General features: G+C 44.1%; 1 protein-coding gene across 1 annotated transcript in view; it reads left to right on the forward strand.

Moving 5' to 3' along the window:
* AR (androgen receptor) overlaps window positions 1–21,570 on the forward strand; it is a 107,267-nt gene extending 85,697 nt beyond the window's left edge. The window contains exons 4-8 of the mRNA XM_024197317.3: window positions 675–962; window positions 8,961–9,105; window positions 11,750–11,880; window positions 12,622–12,779; window positions 14,160–21,570. Coding sequence (XP_024053085.1) covers window positions 675–962; window positions 8,961–9,105; window positions 11,750–11,880; window positions 12,622–12,779; window positions 14,160–14,315 — 878 coding nt within the window. The 3' untranslated portion in view covers window positions 14,316–21,570. The remainder of the gene's footprint in view (window positions 1–674; window positions 963–8,960; window positions 9,106–11,749; window positions 11,881–12,621; window positions 12,780–14,159) is intronic.
* The last annotated feature ends 3,394 nt before the right edge of the window (window positions 21,571–24,964 follow it).

The following is a 24,964-nucleotide window of genomic DNA, read 5'->3' on the forward strand; positions in this document are numbered from 1 at the left end:
GTATTGAATTTGTGATGTCACAATAATTTGCATGGCAATAGTGCCTAGATACCACAGTGATGGGTGTAATATACATTTCCAGCAGGGTAACTACGATGTAGAGATTGTGCTATGTTGTGGTGCCACAGGGTGATGGGTTTCTGTGCTTCAGAGTCGCATGGTGCAGTGATTTATTTGCTGTCGGTCATATGTTGGGTTATGTTTTTTTTTTTTACTTGCACAGTTGTTTGTATCAATACACGCCGCCACCACCACCCCTCCCCACACACACACACACACACACTCTTTCCTCAACACACACATGCAGTCATATTCTTCTTCTCTCCCCAATCCTTCCAAAATAAATATATCTGAAAGTAACACCATGCAGATGGGACCGATCGCTCTTGAGGTCAAGCAACCTCGTCCTTGTCTCAGTAACACTGCTTGCCATGTATGAATGAATGGGTTGAATGCTTTTTCTCTATAATAGACCTCCATCCTTGTTCTGACACAGTGCCCCCATCACCATGGCACCTGGATAACTTTCCAGGCTCCAGCTGTCGCTAGACTAAATGTGAAGGTGCAGCTCTCTTTCAGCTTCACCTCCTTGTGGGTGGTGGGGCTGGAAATCTAAGAAGCCTTAAGATTGTTTTATATTTAACCATCATGCCAAGCTGTGTCATTCTCCACAGCCCGCAAGCTGAAGAAACTGGGCAACCTGAAGCTGCAAGAGGATGGTGAGGGAGCCAGCTCATCCAGCCCAACAGATGAGCAGGTCTCCAAGATGGTGATGACACGCATCGATGGGTTTGAGTGCCAGCCCATTTTCCTCAATGTCCTGGAAGCCATTGAGCCTGGTGTGGTGTGCGCAGGTCATGACAACAACCAGCCCGACTCCTTTGCTGCTCTGCTGACCAGCCTGAATGAGCTTGGGGAGAGGCAGCTGGTGCATGTGGTGAAGTGGGCAAAGGCCTTGCCAGGTGAGGAGAAAAATGACAAATTCCAGCACCTTCCCCCACCTCCCTAAAACCATCACACTCGAATCATGGCAGGGACATGTTTCAATAGAAGAATCATATAATCTGGGCCCCAAAACCACAACATTTGTAGGGGCGCCTTTTCAGAATTTTTTCTTCTGTGAGCACAAATTACACCCACAAAATTTGAGTGTAACCCACATTGCCGTAGCGTGGGATTTGTGCCCCTCTAGTGGCTGGTCCATGACAGGTTAATGAGTCTGCTGCAGCTGCAGGCGTTTACTTCTTTAGATCAACCAGAAGAGGCTTGTGCTTTTAGAATGAAAACTTTTGGGTTCAGTCCCTGCTTGGGTTCATTCCCTTGGCAGGTGGTTGTCACATGGGTATGGTTTTGGCCACTATTGAATAGCTTCTGCAAATCTAAGCACTAGGTTTTTCAAATATCTGAATGTTTTCTAGACCAGCAGGGATGGTAGTTGCTGCAAAGAAGAGAAGCTTCTCTATTCTTCTCTGTGCAATGATCTCTGTCTGCTTTAGGAGGAATGTTAGGTTCAGGCAGGAGCTGCAGCATTCCTTCTTAAAATGAAGGACTAACACCGTGACACACTCCTGTGAGAGGGTGGAAGGAGTGAATTCTCTCAGGGAAGGAATGAAAACAATGCTGTTTGATAATGTAGGAGATGGAAGATGGGTAAAACCAGGCTGAAAGTAGCTGGGGAACAGAACACATTGGCATGAAAGAATCTATGCCCTCCCAGCCTGTTTCACACTGTATCTCCTCCAAGTGCTGGAATTTCATCTTAATATAATTTGTCAAAGAGTTTTAAATGCAAAAGTTCCTCTGTGTCTTTCTCTGTCACATAAAACTGTGGGAGAGTCATTCCCGGAAGTCTAAGTGTGCCAAAAATTGATTGGACTTTGGATTATTTAGCACAAAGTAATTTAATATTATCATAAGTAGCAATATTAAATCAATGTGTTATTAGCAGATTAACACTATTTCATAGTTTATAGCATACTGCAAGAGAGAGCTACAGGAGAGAAGTGAGCTTCAGAAAGGGTTATCCTGTGGCAAACATCAACCAAACCTACATTCTAGATACACTCTCTGACTTCATTAACCCTCTGGCTTCCAAAGATGCCTGAAGATGTCCTGTTTCATGCATTTGATTCTTAGAGTGCACAGCTGCTGGCAGCCTAATGGCCAGTGATTGTATTCCTGTGTGCCTAGAGCAGAGGTACAGGCTGATGGTGACACCTATAAAATGTGGTATTTATTACGGAGGCACCTGGTAGTGACTCCATAGTTAGGGTTGCATTCTAAAATGGGCTTAAAATGAGGCATTTATTCCTGTTTTCTCCTAAGTAAGTGGCCAGTCAATGTGGCCCAGTTTCACACCAGGTAGGTTTTCTGCCCTTTGAATTTTCTGTGTCATTTTTGTTTGGTTTCCCTTCATATATGTTTAATAAGCCTCCTCTGAATTTGGGCTGTAGTTGAAATTTTTCCTTGGCAGCCCTACTTCTCACTGTCTGTTTTAAAAAAAAGTCTATCTACACGACACTTGGTAAAGAGGTGGATCCTGTATAGAACAGCTTCAATAGGTCAGTTTGTTTGGTTTTTTCCCCAGGTTGGATTTTGGGTCACTTTTAGCCATGGACAAGGGGGATGAGTATGCCTCATTCTCTCTGCAGTGACCCAGTATTCATGCAGCCACATCAGAGGCACCTGACAAATTGATGGTTAAATTAAATTAATGGAGATATCCTATCTCCTAGAACTGGAAAGGACCTTGAAAGGTCATCAAGTCCAGCCCCCTGCCTTCACTAGGAGGACCAAGTACTGATTTTGCCCCAGATCCCTAAGTGGCCCCCTCAAGGATTGAACTCATAACCCTGGGTTTAGCAGGCCAATGCTCAAACCACTGAGCTATTCCTCCCCTCCTGATAGATACTTACATGTTAAAGTGACACAAGATTTCTGCACATAGGCCCTTTGAGTTAAGACTCTATGGCTACTCCAATGTTTTTTGTTATTTGGAGTTTGTTAGAAATCTTTTGTCTAATAATGTATTTATACAAGGTCACTCATTTGCTGTAGGGGTGCTAACTTAACTGGGAGTGTTTACCATTGTCTGGATAAACTTTGCTTTCCACTTTCTGAGTAGACACTGTTTTCCACTGTCTAGACAATACAGCTTCCAGAACAGAAAGTGGGTATTCAGTTATATTAGAAACCTCAATTTAATACAGCGTGTCAGTAATCAGTGATGGAAAGTAAACAGTAGAATTTAATAAATTAAAATAACTGATTTTGATGAGAAGGGAAATAAAATTTCCAATTTTTGTTATTAAGCAAACTCATCAGCTGCCAATCTTGTAAAAATAAAAATGTCTAGTTGACAAATAAAAATGTTTATTAAGAGAGAAGCTAAAAGCATCTCTCCATAAAACTGTATTGTGTTAACATTAATTGCAAGAGACTATCTATGCTTTCAACTCTTTAAAATTAAAATGAACAATGACTTGAATCTTATTAAGATTTAACTTTACAGGTGTTGGGCTAGATTCACAAAAGGACTTAGGTTCCAAAGTAGCACTTTAGGCCCCAAAATCCCAGAACCAGGCCCATTGGGATTCACAAAACTTCTGCTCAGCTGCCCTCAAAACTTGTAGGTACCTAAAATCATTTTGTGCCTACATTTTTGCAGTAAAAGTTCCCTAGGCACCTATGTCTCTGCCTCTGAGTGTGCGCACTGCTGCCCCACACCAGGCATCTGTATGCCTAAGCCCCAGAGCAATGCATGACTGAAGGAATATAGGGATTTCTCCACTAAACTCACCTGCAGGCTCAGACCTTGCCTACTGGATCTGGCCCCTATAGGTGAGCTTGCACAAAACAGTTTTTGGGGGGAGATGGAGCTCCCTTATAACTCTTAGCCCAGTGGTTAGGGTATCCAGTTGGGATGTGGGAGCACTGATTCCCCCCTTCTCCCCAGCAGCTTCTTGCAAAAATGGCATAGGCACCTAACACCAGAGAGGGTTTGCAGTCAAGAATTCCAAGCAGAAGGAGGCACTTCCCTGCAACTTGGATTCAGGTGCCTATCTCCGAGAGAGAGGCGGGGCTTTGCATGCACCCCTTTTGTTGGCACCTCCCATTGGCAAGGAGCTGCTTCACATGCTGTGTTTTATGAATCCCATTTTTGGACACTCATCTCTCTTCATTCATTGTATATGGAGCCTCTGCACCAAAATCAGGCTTTGTGAATCCCAGTGATTTTCTAGGTTTCTAAAAGTTAGGAATGACAATACTCGTTGTCACCCAGGCCTAAGTTCCTTTGTGAATCTAGCCCATTGTTATCATGTAGGTGTGATCATACCAGACAATCAGTTAAAAGATATATCATACTGCACTATTAAATTCATGGTCATGAATCATCTGATAAACAGAGAAAACCGTTGTTCACATCTGAATGAACTCTCATTCACATGAATAAGAGCCAAGAATTTAAATAAACAGAATGGGTTTTTTAAATGAAATCCAAATCAGACTAAATATGTCCTTCACATTCTGTATTTGGGAAAGAAATCTAGTCTAATCTTAACAGAAGTCAGAAATTACCAAAGTATCACTCAGATTATATTACTGTAAATATGCTTTAAAATGTGGGAGGAAATACTGAATCTGACAATATGTTGAACATTATTTAAACATTTAGCAATACGTACTGGCCTAGATTTTAAAAAATGACTAGTGATTTGGGGCACCCAGATTTTGAGACACCTTAAAGGGGTTTGATTTTCAGAAAAATCAGGCCTCTTGAAGGTGTCTTGAGTTGCATACCCAAAATCATTAGTTACTTTTGAAAATATAGACCACTGTGTTCATTGAAACACAGTAAAGCAGTCTTATAGGCTAAAAGGCATTGGGAAATATTTCTTTTCAAGAATGTTCTTTAAGTATTAATCATAAAGATAATAGTAATAGATTGCACAGCAGAAGCCATACAGTTTTAGAGAACATACTTAACAGATAATGAACAAAGGTGGCAGAGAATATGCTATATTAAAGATCAGGTGAAACATTTAACTAGTAAGTTGAAAAGCCAATATTAAGTCTTGAAGGGGAATCCAAGCAAAGTGTGTAATGAGAACTGAAAACCACGGAGGCCCATTAACTCTTTGATTCACACACAAACAACACAGCTCCAAAGCACACACAAGTGATTCCAACCTCAGAACTGAATTAAGGAGAATAAACAGGTATGGATGTACAGGTTGAAGTTTTAGACCACTGTTTCTTCCTCCTGATCCTGAACCAAGTGAAGGAAAGAGATGATTGAAGTGATTTAGGGCCTAATTCAGAGCCTTTCCATTGAATTCATTGGTCTTTGGATTAGATCTGTATATTGCTGAGACTGGACTGATTGAGTTCATTTATAAAATCACCCCAAAACATGCAGAGTCTTTAGGTATAAGCTAGAAAACTTCAAAGTGGACATCTCTTCAAGTAGAGAAATGTCAACCTGAAAAGAAACACAGAGTTGTGCACAGCTGACCAAAGCTATACCACCCCAAACTCAGGAGTCACATGGACACTTTGCAAAGATTGAAGAGATATGCATGGCAAAACAGGAGGCCCCAGAAAAGAATGTTCCCAGGAGGTATTTATCAGTTGCTTAAACCTTTGAAATTTCAAAATTAAACCAGGATGTCCCAAGATTTATGACTCTTGGTTGTGGGGAAAAAAACCCACAAGTAACAGCCTGCAGTTACAAATATAAATCCACAAAAGACAACTTGTTTTCTCACTGGTTTGTAAGAAGGTTATGCATGAACAGCGATCTGATGTTCTGCATGGACTATGTCAGCTCTTCATACAAAGCGAGGATTGTATCCTGTTTGGTCCATATCAGCTTTTAAAGGGAATCAGACACTGGACCACTAATCAGAAATAAATAAAAGAACTATAATGTCTCTCTCTCCTGCCTGTCCATCTAACATGTGGCAATGGTCTGCCTTCCAGAATCAAAGCAGAACCCCCTCTTAAATATATTCTCTATCTTTTCGCCATGTGCCCTGGCTCAGAAGCTGCAGATCTATCAGCCACTGCTGGTGCCCCGTCTAGAAAATCCATTGTTCCAAGGGGTCGGGCCAGCATTTGAGAGACAATCCAAGCTGATGGCTTCAGATTGCACTGAGGTGGCTTCTCAGTCATGTTCCTTCAATGAGATGTTAGTCCCACTCCCCAGGGAAGGTGCTTATCTGGAATGCAATTCAATAACTTTGCCTTGGGCAAGGTTAAACATGCATTCAGCACAGAATACAAAATGGAGGTCCGAATACAAAATGGAAGTTACAGTACCAAACAGAGTTAATTATTTGATCCAGACATGCCGCTGTCTGTCCTGGGAGTTAGGAAGAGAAAGGTGCTTTAACAAGGTTTCATCCTCTGTCACATCCTCCTCAACAGAAGGCACCTTCCCACTTACTGTAAAGACACTTGACAGCTTCGGAGTCCTTTTGAGCTCCTCAATGCACGTGGATGCCCAAATTGCCATGTGTAGCAGTGGCTTTCATGGAGATGCAGCCATGCCTCTGTTTCCTTTTCGCTGGTAAGGAACTGAGCCTTCTGACTAAGCCAAAAGGTCCTCCCCTTCTATGGTAACACAAGTTCAAAATAAAGAAATGGAACGACAGGCCCAGTGATAGTCCAGTCCTCCTCCCAGCCATTGGCTCTCTCCTGAGAGGCCATTCATTGTTGTCCCTTGATCCTGAGATATGGAGGGGAATCTTCATCCCAGCCTCTGCCAGGCCATTAATAGCTGCAAAAATGCTCTTTTCCACTTGTGACTCGGCAAGAGACTGTGCCCCATCCTACTAGAGAAAGATCTGATTACAGCAATCCACATATTCATGTCCTTCAGGTTCAAGTCAGGCTAGTCATTATATCTAGGAATGAAGCCTAGTAGCCCATGACATTTTCATCTGGTATAGATCTAGGGTGATCACCCGTCCCTTGTTTCACTGATTTGCCCCTTAGGGTGACCACGCATCCCTTATTTTAAGATGTATTGAAAGGTATTAAAGCTGATAATAGGTACCATTTTAATCATTAAATTGAAGCTTATGATAATTGCATTGTATACTGGAGGGCAGTAGAAATGTACCCATGAGAGAAAAATAAATGCTGTGCTAAGGGAAATGGTGTTTCCCTAAAATTTCCCTTAAAATAAAGCAGTCCCTTATTTTTCATGTGCCCTTCCCTTATTTCCATCCAACAAAGGCAGTCACCGTATATAGAACATCTGTCTGCACCGAAGCACAGGCTGCCATGAACAGGTCACCCTGTGCACTTCTTTCTACACTGCTTTCCCATTGAGTACAGAGTCAAATTCAAAGTCTGTTTTTTAATATACAAAGCCCTCTATGGGAAACCTGAGAGATTGCCTCTCACTCCATGACCACGCCCTGCCAAGACTGCTACTTTCCACTGCAGGCGTTAAACTGCCGACCAGCAGATGGGCTTGTGAGTGCAGGAATCATTCTTCACCAGACCTGCGCCTAGACCATTTAACTGACTCCCACAAGAGATAAGAATGACCACAGATAGGCCTCCCAACATGCAGAACTAAATGCAACCACACACACACAAAATACATGTAATTGTATGTATTTTCTGCTAGCTTTCACGCTACACCTCCTGGCAAAGAAGGGCAAAGAAATTTTGATGTTTTTCTTTTTCACTGAGGAAACACAAGGATACTATGGTAATAAGGGCCACGCAGATAGCGCTAAGACCACCTTGAACTGAATTGAGGTTTCTTCCTATTTCAAGAGACCAGCCATTGTAAACTGTCAAATTAGACTGGAGAATTCATCTACACACCAAATTCATTGGATAAGTAGGAAAGGCTTTTTATACATGTATTACCTTACTGAAAAGAGAACTTGGTTCTAAGTTAAATACTTCTCAGAAGGCACATACCTGAGTTTATAAAGCATGGAGATGATTTAAATGTATAATGTTTCCTTGCATTTTGCTAACTAGTCTCACCCTAGGTGCCTACAAGTAATACTGAGTCCATCAGTGCTTAAAAGTCCTGACAATGGAAAATCCCTTATACTAATTCTGCACAGCACTATTTAAACACAAAGTGTGCTTTCATGCAGCGAAATGAAAACTGAAAGAACGCATTCAATCTTAAAGCAATTACAGCATAGCGATAACACATGGTTTGTGCTCACTTGAAATTGACAGCTTCTCAGACAAGAGACAGAAGTTTGAATTGATGTCTCATAATTATACACTTAAGACTTTACATTTGGTCACAGTAATGTAAGAATTTATAGAAAGCTAAGATCAGGATTGCAGGTTATCTATGGCTATATGTACTGATAAATATCCAGAGAAATTAGAAATAGTTGTGAATTACTGACTGCATACTCTGTGTGTGTGTCTCTCTCTCTCTCTGCGAATGGCAAATGTGCCTTTGGCTTGACTATGAATCATCCTGAGAACACTATTTTGTGTTTATAAAGTTCTTTGAGACTCTCGGAGAAAGATACTATATAAGTGCAACTTACTGTCCTATTTTACCACCCCAAGCTGTTTGTGTTTTCACCTGTTCTTTCTCTTCTTTCCACACTGAGTCACAACCCATCAGTTGCAGCTTCTGGCTTGGAGGCTTCCAGTTTACCATCAGCATATCAGTGCCATGGCTCCAAGGTTGCAATACAGCAAGGTTGCAATTTTGTCATCTGGTAGAAGGAGGAGACTGAATTAGTTTGTGTATGCAGACATCCCATACACACTGGCTCATAGCGGAACACATTGGTAATCTGGGACATATGGCGATTAGGCTGGGGGCTACCTTGTCCTAACTTTCTGAAGTCCCCAGGAGCACAGATTGGGAATTAAAGTGCTGTATTTAAAAAAAGAAATTCTGGTGAATTGTTTGAATCCAGACTGAACTTGTGATCTCTGTTAATGGCCTTTTGTAGGATTCCGTAACCTGCACGTGGATGACCAAATGGCACTAATCCAGTATTCCTGGATGGGTCTTATGATTTTCGCCATGGGATGGAGATCTTTCACCAATGTTAACTCCAGGATGCTTTACTTTGCTCCCGATTTGGTCTTCAATGAGTAAGTGTTAAATAGCAACAATTTGATATTTTGTATTGTTCATGTCAGAAAGGTTGCAGCTATCTAACAGGCTCCCGACGAGTACAGGTCAGATAACCTCACGCCGAGAGCTGCTCACAACATTCAAAATTCAAGAATGTTGCTGATTTTCCACTAGTTAGTCTGCCAAAATCTCCATGAGGTGATCCAGGAACAGTAGGTGGTGCTACCGAGCCTCTCCTATCCTTCTTCACCAGGCCTAGAGTTTACATTCAGATAGACTCCTCATTCAGAGAAAGGCGGTGTTGACTGCAAGAGACTAATCCCTGAGATCCTGCTGTGCTTCCGAGTGCCAGTGTGGCTTCCCCTTCACTGGCGGGCGGGTCAGGGCGTGATCAGATGTAGCGGGACCTAAAGTGCACAGAGAAGAAGGAGGTGCTTCCAACTGCTGGGAATGTTCAGACTTCGGTTATTCTTTCCCAGACACGTTCACTACTGCTAGAAATTAATAGACCAGACTAAGAATAGCAGCTCTTTTATGAAACCTTTCTGTTGTGCCCAGCAACCAGGCTGTATTGCTCTGACGAGGCTTTTCAAAGGGTGGTTCAGAATGCTCTGTACCATGCAGCTCATTCTGAAACCACCAGCTCTCTCCTTTGTCTGTCTGCCTGTCTTCCTCTCTGCCTGGGCTCTTACACTGTACCAATTGCCAGGATATCCAAGCACCTAATTCAATACATAGTTAAAACACCTGCCTTTGTCTGAGTTGCCTTAAATGAAAAGGGGTCTCCTTTAAATCAAGAGTTTGGTGGGTTCTCCTTCAGGCCTGTTGAGTTCTTAGACCCACAGCGCAGTTGTATAAATGGAGACATAATGAACTTGTTAGCTGGCTTTACTGACAGCACAATAATCCTTGCAGAGCCAATAGAGACTTGTGTAATGCACCTCACAAAGTGCAAGATATGTTTATAAACGGGAGCTTTGCATAGCTGACAGCGACCTGATTATTATGGCAAATGGCCTGGATGAGTAATGACCCTGGTAATATATTAGGGATTAGTATGTCAAGTCATAAACCATCTGTATACTACATGTTCTCGGGGGTGCGATGTGACAACTGCAGATATTTTTATAGCATGAGGCATCTGTGACCTTTTCCACTCAGAATTGTCCCATTTCCTTTCACATTGTTTGGAAACCCCTGAACACCAAATCTCACTTGGCTGGAGTGTTGGGCCTCATTGTCCATGGAGGTGTCAGGGACACCAATCCCAATGTCTGGTCTCTCTTCATCAAGGCCCCCCGAAGGAGGAGGGTTGGCAAAGCCTGGCTCATTGCCCTTGCTTTAGTGGAGGGTGCAAGCTGAGGAGGCTGGGAATATCTCAGTACTGATGCCCAATGAGGTAGGGCTCAGTATCGATCTCCAGACAATTCCCCCTCTTCTTCCTTCTGATATTTTATTATTTTCTCTCCCTTTTTCCTCCCTCTTATCTTCCTTCCCCGCCAGGAAGCACCCCTGGGTTTCTCTCTTTCTTCCCTGTTTTTCCCCCTTCCCAGCCTCCCATAGTGCTTCCCCTTCCCATGTCCCCCTCTTCCATACCCCGTCTCTCACTTCTCCCATGCAGCTCATTTCTGCAGCCCTTGCTCTCATGGGCAGTCTGACTGATAACAGTAAGCATAAGGCATGCTCAAATGGTACAGGGTGAGGCATCATGCCTGTTTCCCCCTCTCCCCCCACCCACCCACAATACACATCTTCAGCCAGCACTGGTGCTGTCTCCAGCACCTGACTATCGAGTCCTAACTTCAGCTGGTGTTCTGGATACCTGCTCACTTGGAGCATTGCTCCTTCAGCTGGTAATGGCCTCTCCAGCTGCCCATACATTGGCATGTGCTCCAGGAGTCCCTGGTTTTCAGGTTGCAACTGCAGTGCTAGAAGTTTTAGGCCTCTTTGTGTAATGGGACATTTGCAGCTGATTCACCTCTGTGCTTATACAGTGAAGAAATCCATAGAAAAGGTACATGCAGTTCAGAGAATGATCAAAATAGTGTGTGGGGGGGGAGAGGGGGAATTAGAGATTTAACAAGAGAATCTGCTTCCTGTCAAGGGAGCCACAATGGAACTGTTGCTTCAACGTTAATTTACCAGTTTGGAATGGTGGCAAAAGTGTCAGACGTTCCTGCCGTGTTACTGTCTGATTGACCCTCAGCTAAGTTGTGGCAAAAAAAAAAAAAAGTGATCTTGAGGTTCCCCTCATGTCGTCACTGAGACCACAGACATAGAGTGTGAGCATGGTGCTCAGCACAAAGTCTGATTCTTCCTCCGAGCACTCGGACCAGGATACACGCCTGTAGTTTGTTAAATATGGTACATGGTTGCTGACACTTTTCAGCAAGTGAGAGGGTCAGGTGAACCTTAAAATCCCACCTGATCATCCCATTCCCTATCAAGCAGATGCTAGGTGGTATTTTGGAAAACTTTCCTTTCCTGAATTCAGGCCATGCTGCTGTTGAGATCCCACAAGAGATAAAGACTAGCTCCTTTTCAGATAGAACATGCTAGGGTACATGCAAAGTTGCTGGGTCTTTGTCTTTTTTTAATAAATATCTCGATCAGCCTGCATATCAGACCAGCAGTGCTTTAACTTTCTTGCCATCTTGCCAGGTACCGAATGCACAAATCCAGAATGTACAGCCAGTGTGTCAGGATGCGACATCTTTCTCAGGAGTTTGGATGGCTTCAAATCACTCCCCAGGAGTTTCTCTGCATGAAGGCTCTACTCCTCTTCAGTATTAGTGAGTGGCAGCATCCTTCTCTGAGCAGATTAATAGTTGATATGCCTGGTGTGACCCTGTATGTAGTTGGTTCCCCCTAGGGTGACCAGATAGCAAGTGTAAAAAAACTGGAACAGGGGGTGGGGGATAATAAGTGCCTATATAAGAAAAAGCCCCCAAAATCCGGTCTGTCCCTATAAAATCGGGAGATCTGGTCACCTTAGTTCCCCCACATGTTCTGGCTGTGAATGTTTGCCTCAGCCATTGTGCTGAGAGGCAGAGAGATGACTTCAGAAATAGAAATTAGATGCGATAGTGGAGCCAGCAAAGACCACTACAACCATCCATCCTGCCCTCTGCATTTTGCAGGAGTCCTCCCAATGTAATTCCCTTATCTAACCTGCTCTTAAGTCCTACTCTTGATGGGGGCTTGGCCAACTCCCTTGCCTAATTGCTTTTAATAAATGGACCTGTGAGTGTGAGTGGCTGAGCAGGAAAATCTGACCACAGCTTGTGGTGGGTCTGATGTGCTACCTTTGTTTTGTAATAATGACAGCACCAAACAAAGGCTATGTTAGTAGAGGTGCAACCCGCCCCCAACCCCTCCCCACGCCTCATCCCTAGACAGTGAGCCTCAATCATCCACAGTGGGAGCGAAGATAAGGGGAATGACTGGGGATGTGGGGTTTTTTCAGTCTTCCTGTTGCTCTTGTTTTCATCTCTCCGCATTATGATTGTTTCCTCTCCTTGTCCCCATGCCAGTTCCGGTGGACGGTCTGAAGAATCAGAAGTTCTTTGATGAACTTCGAATGAACTACATAAAGGAACTTGATCGTATCATCTCTTGCAAGAGAAAGAATCCCACATCCTGCTCTCGGCGCTTCTACCAGCTCACCAAGCTCCTGGACTCCGTGCAGCCTGTAAGAGGGGATGAAATGGCCATAAACCTGGAAGCAGTAATAACTTTAGCTGGGGTCTAACAGACTCAGGGCTCTGAGATTTTGTGGGGGTGAGGCAGGAATCTTGCAGATACAAACAAGGCGCATAAGGAGATAGCTTCATAAATGGTGGCTGTAATGTCAGAAAAGAGGATTTTGACCTGAGATTATTTCTTTAATTACTTCTCTCTTTTATTGGCATTTCTATAGGCGAGAGCTCAGAGGCAGACGAACTCTTGAGAAAGATCCTGATTCTGTGCCAGTGTCACTGGTCATAAAGAACAAGGGAGAAAAACGTTCAGGAAACAATATGATCTATAATACTGGTTACCCACAAACCTGTCCATTGCCTAAGATAACTAAACCAGATTAGCAGTTAGCTAGCCTCAGTATCTGCAATCTTGAAGGTATTTCTGGCAGTAAGTGCAGGGAAGTACAAGGGAATACTGCAGAGAAACTAAAATGAGCATTTGTATTTATTTTAGGTAGAACTTGCGAGTTTTTGAGCACCGCCACTGTGGAAGGTAGTTTTGATGTTTTTCAAACATCCTGTGGGTTGTTAACTGCTCTTTAACTCTCCACTGCATACGCATGGAGGGCTTTTGGAGAAAGATACTGCAGTGTACCTGAAGATCATAAAACTCAGTCAGTCAAATCAGCTGCACTCAGTCAGTCAAAGCCAACTGCCATGCCAAAGTGTGGTTCCTCTCTGAAAAGTGACTGAATAAGTGGCAATTACTCCAGGTCAAACCTGCTCATTTAGAGTTTTTTTTTCTTCAAATTGCCAGCTCAGCAGGCTCATCCTGAGATCTGAACATCAAGCTGGGTCTTATCTGGCTGGCACCTCATCAGCAATAACAAAAATTCTGCAGTCAGAATTTAGTTAACAGTTCTGTTGGTGATACACAAGGCAGTACAGAATCCATCTGCTTCCACACAGCTGTATCTCTGCAGGGAAACAATAAGAGAAACAGATTTTACTCAGTAAAGCCAGGAGCCCTGACTCTGAACACGCTCAAGACGCTGATCTCTGTTTGAATAAGATGCCATTTGCACAGTCACTTTTCAGAGCAGAACCACAGTCTAGTTAGTACCTTCTGAACTTAGAGCCGGAGCACCACAGCACTCTCACTGCCTGGACTGCTCACTTGCTCATTCTCAGGATGAATAATGGCCCCCTAGTGGCTATTCCCACCACAGAAGAGTTTGTAGCATCCAAACAGCAGAAACTATCACATCTCACTGCACTGCTGCCTATCCTGTGGTGTGGTACCTGCTAATACTGTCCTCTGTAGTCACCACAGTGTTGTCAAAGAAGTTATATCATTCATTTAACCTTCCTACTTTCTCTCTGTTTCTTAGATTGCCAGGGAGCTACATCAATTTACATTTGATCTTTTAATTAAATCGCACATGGTCAGTGTGGACTACCCCGAAATGATGGCTGAGATCATCTCCGTCCAGGTTCCCAAGATCTTGTCTGGGAAAGTCAAACCTATCTACTTCCACATGCAGTGATGTCCCGGAGGGAATCTCCTTCCCCTGCCACTCCCTTTCAGCCATCTTCTGCCTGTTCTCTCTGCACTACTGTACTGCAGTGCCTTGGGGAGTCCCCTCTAAAGATACTGTATGCTGTGAAGATGTACAGTGCCAAACGACAACGTGCTGGGATTCCTTTGATTTCAATTTTTTCTGGGGTACCTCTGAACTGAACTCCCCTCCACGGCTTCTGCGTATGTCTGGATGGCTCTGCATCTCTATAAATGTTGTGGCATGGTGACTTTGTGGCACTTGTTTACACCCTTGTGCTTGCGTATTTTCCACAGTGACGTTTAGTGGCGCAGTGCCATGGGAAGTTTCAGATTGGGAGAAATTCCGCCATTTCTTTTCTCTTTAAAACAAAACAAGAAGTAGGTTAAACATGCAAGTTGGGAGGGTGGGTTATTTTTCTGACTAACCTGGGGTATTTTCCTTTTTATTTGCATCATGTCTTCAAGAGGCATGTGAATTAAAAATGCAGGAGTAGTGAGACAGGAAGGGAACAGGGAAAGAGACCAGAGCGTGGTGAAATTAGAAAGTCTATTTCAAAATCAGACAGTCCTGTTGCGGAAAAAATCCTTGTTATCATCTGCTCTGGTCATGCCCGCAGACCCAAATAACACACCGCTCCAGCTATACTCGCAGACCCATATACCGGGCCACTCTGGCCGTACATGCTGACCCATATGCCAAACCGCTTTGGTCAAGCACCCAGACCCGTGCACCCATGTGCATTCAGCAGCTTAGAGCAGCTTTAAGTATTTACTCACCGAAGAAATGCCCAATTCACAAGAGTATTTGGAATGTTGTCATGTCAATAAAGAGGGCGGGTGAGGAATATGACCTTTGGAACCCCTGAAGATTGCAGAGGGCTAACTTCCATCCAGGACATTTTTCCTGTGGACTGTGAGCCAAACTGGATCTAAGTCTGTCCAAAGACTGTCCAGACACCTAGTGATCACATTCCAGTTTTGAACATTATTTTTCCTCCACACCAGCAAACAAAGAAATTACCCACTGGCATCCATCTCTCACCTGTGCACCACGAGTGCCTGAAGTCTCCTCTCACCTCTGCCTCTAGCCTGCTCCCCTTGGATGTCCAAGGTCTCCACTTGTCTCTGCCCGTCACCATGAGTGTCTGAAGGTCTAGATTATCCAGTGGTGCTTCTCATTTGCCCTTTACCCGACCGTTTTGCAGATTCTTTCAGAAGCCAGCACAGAAAAGAATCCCAGAAGCAAAGCGGTGAGAACTTTGACTCTTCGGGCTCTGTGAGGCCCAGTGACTTTGGGATTATCCCGCTCTTTTGGAAACAGTTGTACATGGCCTGAGATCAGAGGCATCGCACGTGGGGGAGAATGCGAGGTCACGTGCCCCCCCCCCCAGATTTGCTGCTTGACTTATATTGAGCATGCTCACATGGACTGAGCATGCTCAGTAACACTGCTGAAGCCGCCTGCCCTCACTCTGCCCCCCACTATTGGCAGGCATGGATCGTCTCTGCCTGAGATTCCCAGCTATTTCAGGGAATGGTAAAGAAAGCATTTAAGAGGCCTGTTCTCTTACTTAGGGGTTCCCATGGCTCCCATTAATGTTAGTAGTTGATCTCCACCAAGGAAAGAATACACGCCCTCTCGATGTCCCTAAAATTCCTACATTTTAAAATTAGAACCCAAACAAAGCCCAGAGCTAAACCCCATGGAGATGACAGTGTGTCGTCAGACTGCAGCACACTCAGTGAGATGCCAGCTGGAGAACTCTGCCTAACACACACGTTGTCATTCAAAATGAGAACAATCAAAGGTTTGCCATCTTTGTTTATTGGCAACTTTCAGGGTCAATATTTCAGAGAGGAATGTGTGTTTCTTCAAGGCAGATTAATGTTGGCTTGAATCATCCCCCTGGCATTCCTAAGGACACATTGGCCCACCTAGGAATTTTATTCACATTTGTTTTTTTCTGAGGTTGTACTGCACATGCAGGATCTGACCCTTCGTCCCCTGGTGGCTTTGAGTTCCCTCCTGAGCCCTTCCCCTCATCTCATGAGCCCAACACAGCAACAAGAGCCCTGTTGGCAGGACTGGCTTATGAACCAGATTTTCGAAGAGGTGGATCTGAGTTCAGCTCATGTAATATGGCATCCCACTATGCCTGTGTGATAACAGCAGATTAAATTTGCCATAAGCCTCCTTTATACACTAGAAGAGTCAGAGGTTTAAGCCTGTGGATCCCCACCAGTTTTAGTCTCCTCAAGTGTGTGGGCCTTTTCCAGCCTAACACCCTTCCCAACCCCTCCTTCCTCATGCAAAAAAATTGTGGCAATTCTGCTGCTACTGGGGCCTTTCATGGGTTGGGGCCGGCCATCAGCCTTAGAGTGAAACAGCAGCTTGTCGAGCTTCATAGTGCTGCACCTGGGGTTCTGTGCAGAGTGCTTGTCGGCACAGAAAGTGACCACACAGTTTCCCTGGTACTTTTCAATCAGACTGTAGGGGTTGCATTTAAAAAAAAAAAAAAAAAACCTTTTCAACAGTTGTGAATGAGTTTTCATCCCCTACGGGGCATGGCTCTGATCACAGCGTTCCTATGCTCCTCCTTGTGAGTGATAGAATAGTAATAAGCTCTTTTTGATATCAGCCAGTTATTACTGTGGTACTATTAATATCTTTTTCTCTTTAAAGGCTTATAAAAATACTGAAATTTTAGTGTGATAGAAAGCAGCTGATGCAAGGCTCCACTGACTTTGAAAATATACCAGGTTAAAAAGTTCAGTTTACACCAAAGCCTGCTTCTTTGCATTGTGGTTTTTCAGTTAGTTAACAGATTAATACAATGACCGGCTGGCTTGGCACAGCACAACTCACTCCATAATGAAATGGAGGATATCTGGAGTATGCAGGAAGGCATGTATTTTGCATTTGCTCAAGTCCGTGCAAGGGTTTCACCTTTGTATACTTAGGGGGCTGGGTTGCTTGGTACCATTCTAGAATGTCAATGGCAGACTGGCCAGAGATCTAAAATAAATGTACTGCTTGCCTACAAACACTCCTGTTTGATGGACAGAACCACGTAGTGAACAAGAGAGAGGGAGGCTGCGGACTGTGACAGGCACTATACACACAAGTTGCACACATTCTGTAGATGATACGAAGTGTGAATCCTTTAGGAAAGGAGCGTGTGGCTCACTTGAAGTACATGCCATCCATCCAATACTGTACATCACAACTAAGTTGCCTTTACTGTCCGGCCTGCACCAGTAGTTTCTGTGCCAGACCAGCCGTAATGGGAAGTGAGGTTTTTCTTTGGAAGCTGTTCAATATCACTTCTTGTTTAATTTGAAAGCTGGCTTTGTACGGCGTTGTTAGAGGAATTACTGAAGGATCCGGTCGCAATAGCTAGGATCAGTGACACGTTTATTGGTCTGTGTATTCACCGGGGTTTTTAAACACTGTCGTCTTCAGTTTACTTTCAGTGGCTGCTGCAGAATGGAAAAAGGCTTGAGAAATGCCAAAGCGCTGACTTTGCGATGTTCTTCTGTACTTTGTTTTTTATTTTCCATTTTTATTTCTACGTTTGCTTAAATAAAACAAAGAGAACCCTACAACCCACACGATAATGTAGAAATTGTCCTTAATACTACTACACAGTTTGCTTAGCTTTTTTGTTTAATGTTGCTCCAGGAACTCATGAAGCTATTTGCTTACTTGGCAGTGCTTTCCAGAACATGGGTGCAAATAGCTTGCAAGTACCCCTCCAATTACATAGGGCTAAATTCTTCCTTCACATACAAGAGTTCAATTTCTCCTGGAGTTACAGGCATGGGGAGGCAGAATTCTTAACTTAGCAAGGGCCTGGTAACTCCACCCTCCTGAATATTACTAGGGAGTTTCATGCAGTGAGAGTAAAAGCCATGTAACCTGCAGTCTGGTTGGGGAAAAAGAAGAATGGATGGGGTGTTCAGTGTTCAATATTGATCTAACTCCACTCCCATTGAAATCAATGGGAATTTTACTATTGACTTCAAAAGGAACAAGAGTTAGGCCAGTGCTAAAATGCATTTGAAGATTCCACCCAATATGTGTTTGCTTTGAGCCATATCTGGAGGGTCTAACTCACATTGTACTTAGTGCTTACTCAGGGAATACTCCCACTGAGTGTGCCTGGGTAAGGGCTGACCGGATTCTCCTCTCATTTACGCTAGTGTAAGCCAAGAATACAATGCCTAACAAACATTGACGTCAATGGAGTTGTTCCAGTTAAGACAGAGGTGAGTCAGGCCCCAGGAGCTGGATCTCAGGATTAGTCCCCTCCTTACTACACACTGTAGGAACTCTCTGGTCAATCACCCTTATGATGAAGTGGCATTTCCCCAGGGAGAGCCCGCCACTGGGGGTATGTCTACACTTTATGTAGGGGCGTGAATCCCAGCTCAAGGAGACATCCTTGCTCTAGCGCTCATCAAGCCAAAGGCCTACATGCTGGAACGCTACCTCCCCACCCCCAAGTCCTACCTCCCCTCCACACCGCACCTGGCTTTTTTGACAAAAGAGGGTATTTGTCCCGTTTGCTCTTGCCAACTGATCAAAGCAGCAAGAGCGAACAGGACAAATGCCTCCTTTAGGGAAAAAAAAAAAAGTCAGGACGGCCGGGACAGGGCTTAAAAAAGGGACTGTCCCAGCCAAAACGGGACGTATGGTCACCCTAGTTAGCCACCTGGATACATGCCTGTTTGAGACCCGAGGCATGTAGTCAGAGTGGCTAGCCCATTCTGCCATGGCTATCCTCTGTTTTAGCACACTAGTGTGAGTATGTCTCCTCACACTGGGAATCACACCCCAGCTCTAAGGTTAGACGTACCCTAAAATGATATTAGTTTTATAAGTAGGTAGGCTCCATGATCCATATGTAAATGAAGGTGACTTACATGGTATTTATCGCCAGTGATGTCAAGTGTTACCTGCCTCCTAGCAGAATAGGAGTGACCCTTCACCACTGCAGGAGCTCTGAACTGATCTATCACACACCCAGCACCTTGTAGCAGATGTCTCCCCAGCCCTTTGTCACATGCAGCTGCAGCTTCCAATGTTGTTGTCTCCCTTAATGTTTAAAACTGAAAAGAACAAGAGATATATCATTTTATATTACCAAAGATTTCTATATAAAGTAATGACTTAAAAGGCATTTTTCACAAAGTACACACTAAGAGAGATTACATATCCTTCAGAAAATGGGTCCTTAAGTGTGTGCCTGTGTTAGTAGAAGCTTTTATGTACTCTTTTTTTCTGGTACTATTGACCAGGTTTTGAAAGGTCCATCTTTGCATTGTGCAAATGGAGTATATACTGGCATGCTATATTCTGGCGCCCGTATTAGTTTGCTGAGGAGCTGTATATTTCAGGGACAATATTTGCACTGGAAGGACAGCAGAGAGAAACCCATGTTGCTCCCCCCTTTGACAGCACAAAACTTCTCTTCAAGCTAAGGCAGGGAGTTGAAATGTGTTGTAAACTGGCATTTGTTTTGTAATCATATTTCAAAGTAGATCTATAGCGTGAGAGAAATATGCGCCTAGAACTGTTCTTGTAGACTGGTCTCTGCACCTTCACGTTTTGGCTCCATTTAAGAACTGTTATTGCCTGTGGGAAGCAAATTGGTAATTGCACCTTGAGCTTATGTGAGAACTGGGCTGGCTCCATTGGCCTCGTGCTCTCACCTAGGAAGCAGTGACCTTGGCACGCTATCTGCAGGCCACAGGCGAGAGGTTGTGGAACCTTCCAAAGTGTGGGGATGTGGGTGGCCTTTGGAGACAGTGCGCCATGTCATGTCCTACATTTTACTAGCCCACAGCTGAGGCACATGCAGATTATTGCTGCAAACTCTTTGGACACTAGCTTTACAGGGTGTCTCATTTTTAGTTGCATTTACTGTGGAAGACTAATTGACATCTGGAAAGGGGGCCTTAAAATCCAAATCCCCCCCAATCAGCCTAGCTCCATCTGTGCACTAGTCACTGCCTTGGGGAAGTGAGGAGGAACCTCTCTTTTAAAGGGACTGCGGAGAGCCTGGATTTAGATGCCTAGGACCCGTAGCTGTATCATGCACAGAACCACAGGAGCCGTATGCTGAGTGGCTCTCCTTGCTGGCTGTTTTGTGTTAAAACACTGGGTTTGGGAGATGGTCTGGAAAGTTGATGGCAAATTAATTTTTTTGTTAACATGTCTGTAATTAAAAGTGCTGTATATAGATATATTTTTCTTTTGTAATAAGGCTAAAAGCTCATTGCTGGGGCGGTCTCCCACCCCACAGCTATTTGTGTGAAAGCTAGAAAGAATGTCATTATGGTCACACATCTTACTACATCTGAACCAGATCACGAGACAAACAGCTGTAGTTCAGTGGGGCTCCCGAAAGGAAAAGCGTGGCAGCCCACAGATTGCTCAGACGGGTTTTTCAGGTAGAATAATGCAGCTAGTTCACTAGATCTGTTTCTACATTATGTGATTCAAAAGTGATAGCTAGGCTTTGGGCATTTGAGGCATATCATTCAAGCAGCCCCCTGCCCAGTCGCAGTATGGCCCTTCTACTGTTTTTGTTAATGCTTTCTTGTCCTTGCAAGGTTTGCAATCATGTAAAATGTATAATTGTCTTTAATTACATATGCAGAATTCTGGCTTTCTTTCAGACAATCCGCTTTAAAAAATGGTATCCTAGTGCCCCAAAACTGACAGCTACTAAGAGCTAAATTCTGTTCCTGTGGAAGCCAAGTGGGAATTTTGCCATTAATATCAATGGAGCCAAGATTTGGCCCTAAATGTATTAATAAGGAAAACTGAGACCCACAATGTTAACTGTCATTGAGGCTTAACATTAACTGACATCCGGCTGCTTCAGTCCACAAAGATGTGGCTGAAAATGCCTCCCCAACAGGGATCAGTAAGTAAGAAATTACCATGCTAGTGTGAACTTCATTTATTTTTGCTTATAATGAATCAGAAAGAAGCATTTCTGCTACTAAGGAAAAAACAACCAACTGACCCTAGTACAGGAGGAAATAAAAATAGAAACATTCATTTTGCTTTTGACAACTTTAGTCCATGCTTGAGTTCAGTGTGTGCACCCAGCCAATGCTAGACAGCAGGACAAACTTCATGCAGTAGCATTCAGCTCTCTTTTTGTAACCTTGGAATCTATTGTTGCTCTGAGTTTAATAAAAGGCAGAACCTTGTTTGTTGGAAAATCGGTGTATGTGTGTGGTTGTCATTTGTTTATTTCAGACATGAGTTTGGAAAATGTCATCCAGTAAGAAAAATATTTGCTAGTGGGCCTGCCAAAGTAAGTAAATAAATAAATGAATAATTGGCCCGTTTCCTAGTGTCAAAGTTGTATGCTTGGGTTATTTGTAACAAAAGCTGACTGTGGAAAATTGTCTAATAGTCCCTTATCTTGATTGTTAATTCATTTATACATAAAATAATTAATCTTTTCATCTAAGCCTCTGGATTGTTTAAAAATTGGCTTTTATTTTATTAATATATTTATTGGAGTCAGTGTCGTCCTTTTCTCTCTGTTTCTGTTGTTGTTTAATATTTACCAGCAACCGTAAAGCCAGTCTGCTCTGACTTCATTATAAAATTGACAACTTGACCTGTGATCTCCAAGTAAGACAAAATGCTGTGTTTCTTCATTCAAAGCATGGACGGGCATTTTGCTACAATTTAGTCAGTCTTCAATTGGCCAAACTGAAGTGCTCAAAAACAAAACCACGAGTAACAAAATGTTTAATGTGGACCAGTATGGTAATTACATATGTACTCATGCCCTGAAAACTGAAATCAAAGTGTACACATGGCTTTTAACAATACAAAAAATTAAAAATAAAAGGCTGCGAACATGGAGCCGTGAGATCGCATTGTTTTAGTCCTCTCTGGAGTGTCTGGTTCCAAACCTTCGCTTGAGTCACAGCTGAAAATGAATTTATTGGTTTCAACTTTTAACTGCAATTGCCATACTTGAGTAAAGCCCAAGATCCGAGTAGCAGCAGGAGTGTTGGCAGAGCCCGGGAAGGAATTTTCCTCCAGGGTAGATTGGCAGAGGCCCTGGAGGTTTTTCGCCTTCCTCTGCAGCGTGGAGCACGGGTCACTTGCTGGAGGATTCTCTGCACCATGAGGTCTTTAAACCACGATTTGAGGACTTCAATAACACAGACATAGGTTAGGGGTTTGTTACAGGAGTGGGTGGGTGAGATTCTGTGGCCTGCGTTGTGCAGGAGGTCAGACTAGATGATCATAATGGTTCCTTCTGACCTTAAAGTCTATGAGTCTATGAGCTGTGCGGGGAATACAAGAGCAGTAAGGGCTGCAGTTAGAGTTGAGGTGCATTGGAGGGAACCTAGGACTAGAACAGCAGCAGGGCAGGCCTGAAGTCAATTGACCCAGCTTTCAGGGAGCCCAGAAGTTGGGAGGCTAAGGGGTGCTGCAAGTCAGATGAGGGGCATTGTCAGAGCTGGGAGGGGAATGCTTGACTGGGGGAGCTGGGTGTGCAGTGCACTGGAATAGCTATAGAGATGAAGCTTGCATCAGGCTTGCCCATATAACACCAGACTGTAGGCCACTGTTCCTAGGCTTTCATTCCCATAGTGAAATTCATGCCTCCAACCATGGCACTGCCAAGTCAACCTTTGCCAAAAAACAGCAATTTGTTCCTAAATTTTGAACTTGTGTCAGATGACAGTGATGGACATGCTGCCTCTCACCAGTCCACAGCTCCTCCTCAGGTGCATAACGGGGCATCCCCATCCCACTCCCTACAGCCAGACCCAGCTAGCCCAGTCTTGGTATGAACTCAACCACTTGGCCAGGTAAAAACAGAGCCATGCAGGGCAGTAGCCCACTCAGCACATGCCCTGACAGGGCCTAAGGCTCAGTGGGGCACTGAGGCCTTGCTGAGCCTGGGAAGCCTGAGACGAGACTGCCCAGGGGATTCTCCTAGGACTGCATTTCCCACCTTCACAGTGTTTTCCCTCTCTGTGGCCACTCCCTCCCTACTCAGCAGCACCAATTTGCTTTTTACAACCCCTATGGAAAAAGCAACCATGTTAATCAAAAGTTACACATTTCCAGGTACAACAGACTGTCACTCAGGAATTTCCTTGGAAAAATTAATTTATTAGCCTTAGTGTAGCGTCTATCCACACCGCAGCGGCTTTCAAATTTTATTTCATGATGGTTAAACCACAGAGACACTAAAACTCTTACTTTTATATTTTTTAAAAGAGGAAAAAATACCACACCTACAAACAATGCATCCCATGATATTATGCTTGGGGGGAACCCCACCTTTTGCTGCTGCAGTTAAAATCAGCCACAGATCTCTCACCTAATAGCGTGCCAGCCTCACAAAGGTTTTGAGCTTCCATTGGATTATCGCCTCCATGTCCAAACTATCTGAACCACTTGGATTTACAAAGATGGGCTGGAAAATTCACAAGCAATGGTTATTGAGGGAGTAAGAGCAATTTCCATTAATTCCTGACTCCAATCCAGCAGGAAATACCACAAGCACTGCCTCTCTCATGATGTTTTCCAATCCTGGCTGCAGAATCAGGGCTCACAAAGGATGCTGATGCAAAAGTACAACAAATGTTACAAAATGTAGATGAGCTTTCTTGAACATTTGCAAAAGTTTGGGTTTGATCAAATGTGCAAAGCTGGACCTTATTTTATCCGAACTAGTTTGTCTTTAGTCTCATCTCACCATAAGTTTGGTACAACATTGCTGTTTCCTCCCCATCACAGTATACGTCTCTTTCCTTTTGCCTTAACTAGAGAAAAAATTACACACAAATCATACCTGAATTGCAGATACACCAATGCAATATTTCTGACCACCTACTTACCAAGAACAAGAAACCCTCTCTCTTGGGGTGTCATGGGACAACCACATGTTCTTACCTTTGTGTAAGCGGGGGAATGGTCCCGCTATTGTGGGGAACTTTCTGGCTTATACACTACCCCAGTGAAATGGGCTAGCGGAAGGATCTGAGTCCTCGCTCCCACTCCCTTTACCCAGAGGCCTACCTGACCTTGAGTGCTCCCCTTCCACTCTCCTGTGTGGCGGAGTCTGTGTAACCCCAACAAGGCTGGGCCCAGGATTCCTGGGGGGCTTGCTTGTGGTCACTTAGGCCAGGGTGTCCCCACTCCGGAGTGCTCTCGCTGCACTGGATGCTTCCCTGACCCACTGATCATTACAGTAACTCCTCACTTAAAGTCGTCCCAGTTAACATTGTTTCATTGCTGATCAATTAGGGAACATGCTCGTTTAAAGTTGTGCAATGCTCCCTTCTAACATCATTTGGCAGCCGCCTGCTTTGTCCATGGCTTGCAGGAAGAGCAGCCTGTTGCAGCTAGCTGGTGGGGGCTTGGAACCAGGGTGGACCGGCAGCTCCCCGCTCCCCTAAGTTCCCTGTGCAGCAGCTGCCCAGCAGGCTAGCAATTGCAGCTGTACCTCCCCCCACTGCCATGTGCTGCTCCTGCCCTCTGCCTTGGAGCTCCTCCCCGAGACTCCTGCTTGCTGTGCGGGGGGGGGAGGGAAGGAAGAGGGGGGCTAATGTCAGGGTGTCCCCTTCCCTCCTGCT

The sequence above is a fragment of the Terrapene carolina genome, unplaced genomic scaffold (genome assembly GCF_002925995.2).
Source record: "Terrapene carolina triunguis isolate 2854851 unplaced genomic scaffold, T_m_triunguis-2.0 Scaffold131, whole genome shotgun sequence".
Lineage (NCBI taxonomy): Eukaryota > Metazoa > Chordata > Testudines > Emydidae > Terrapene > Terrapene triunguis.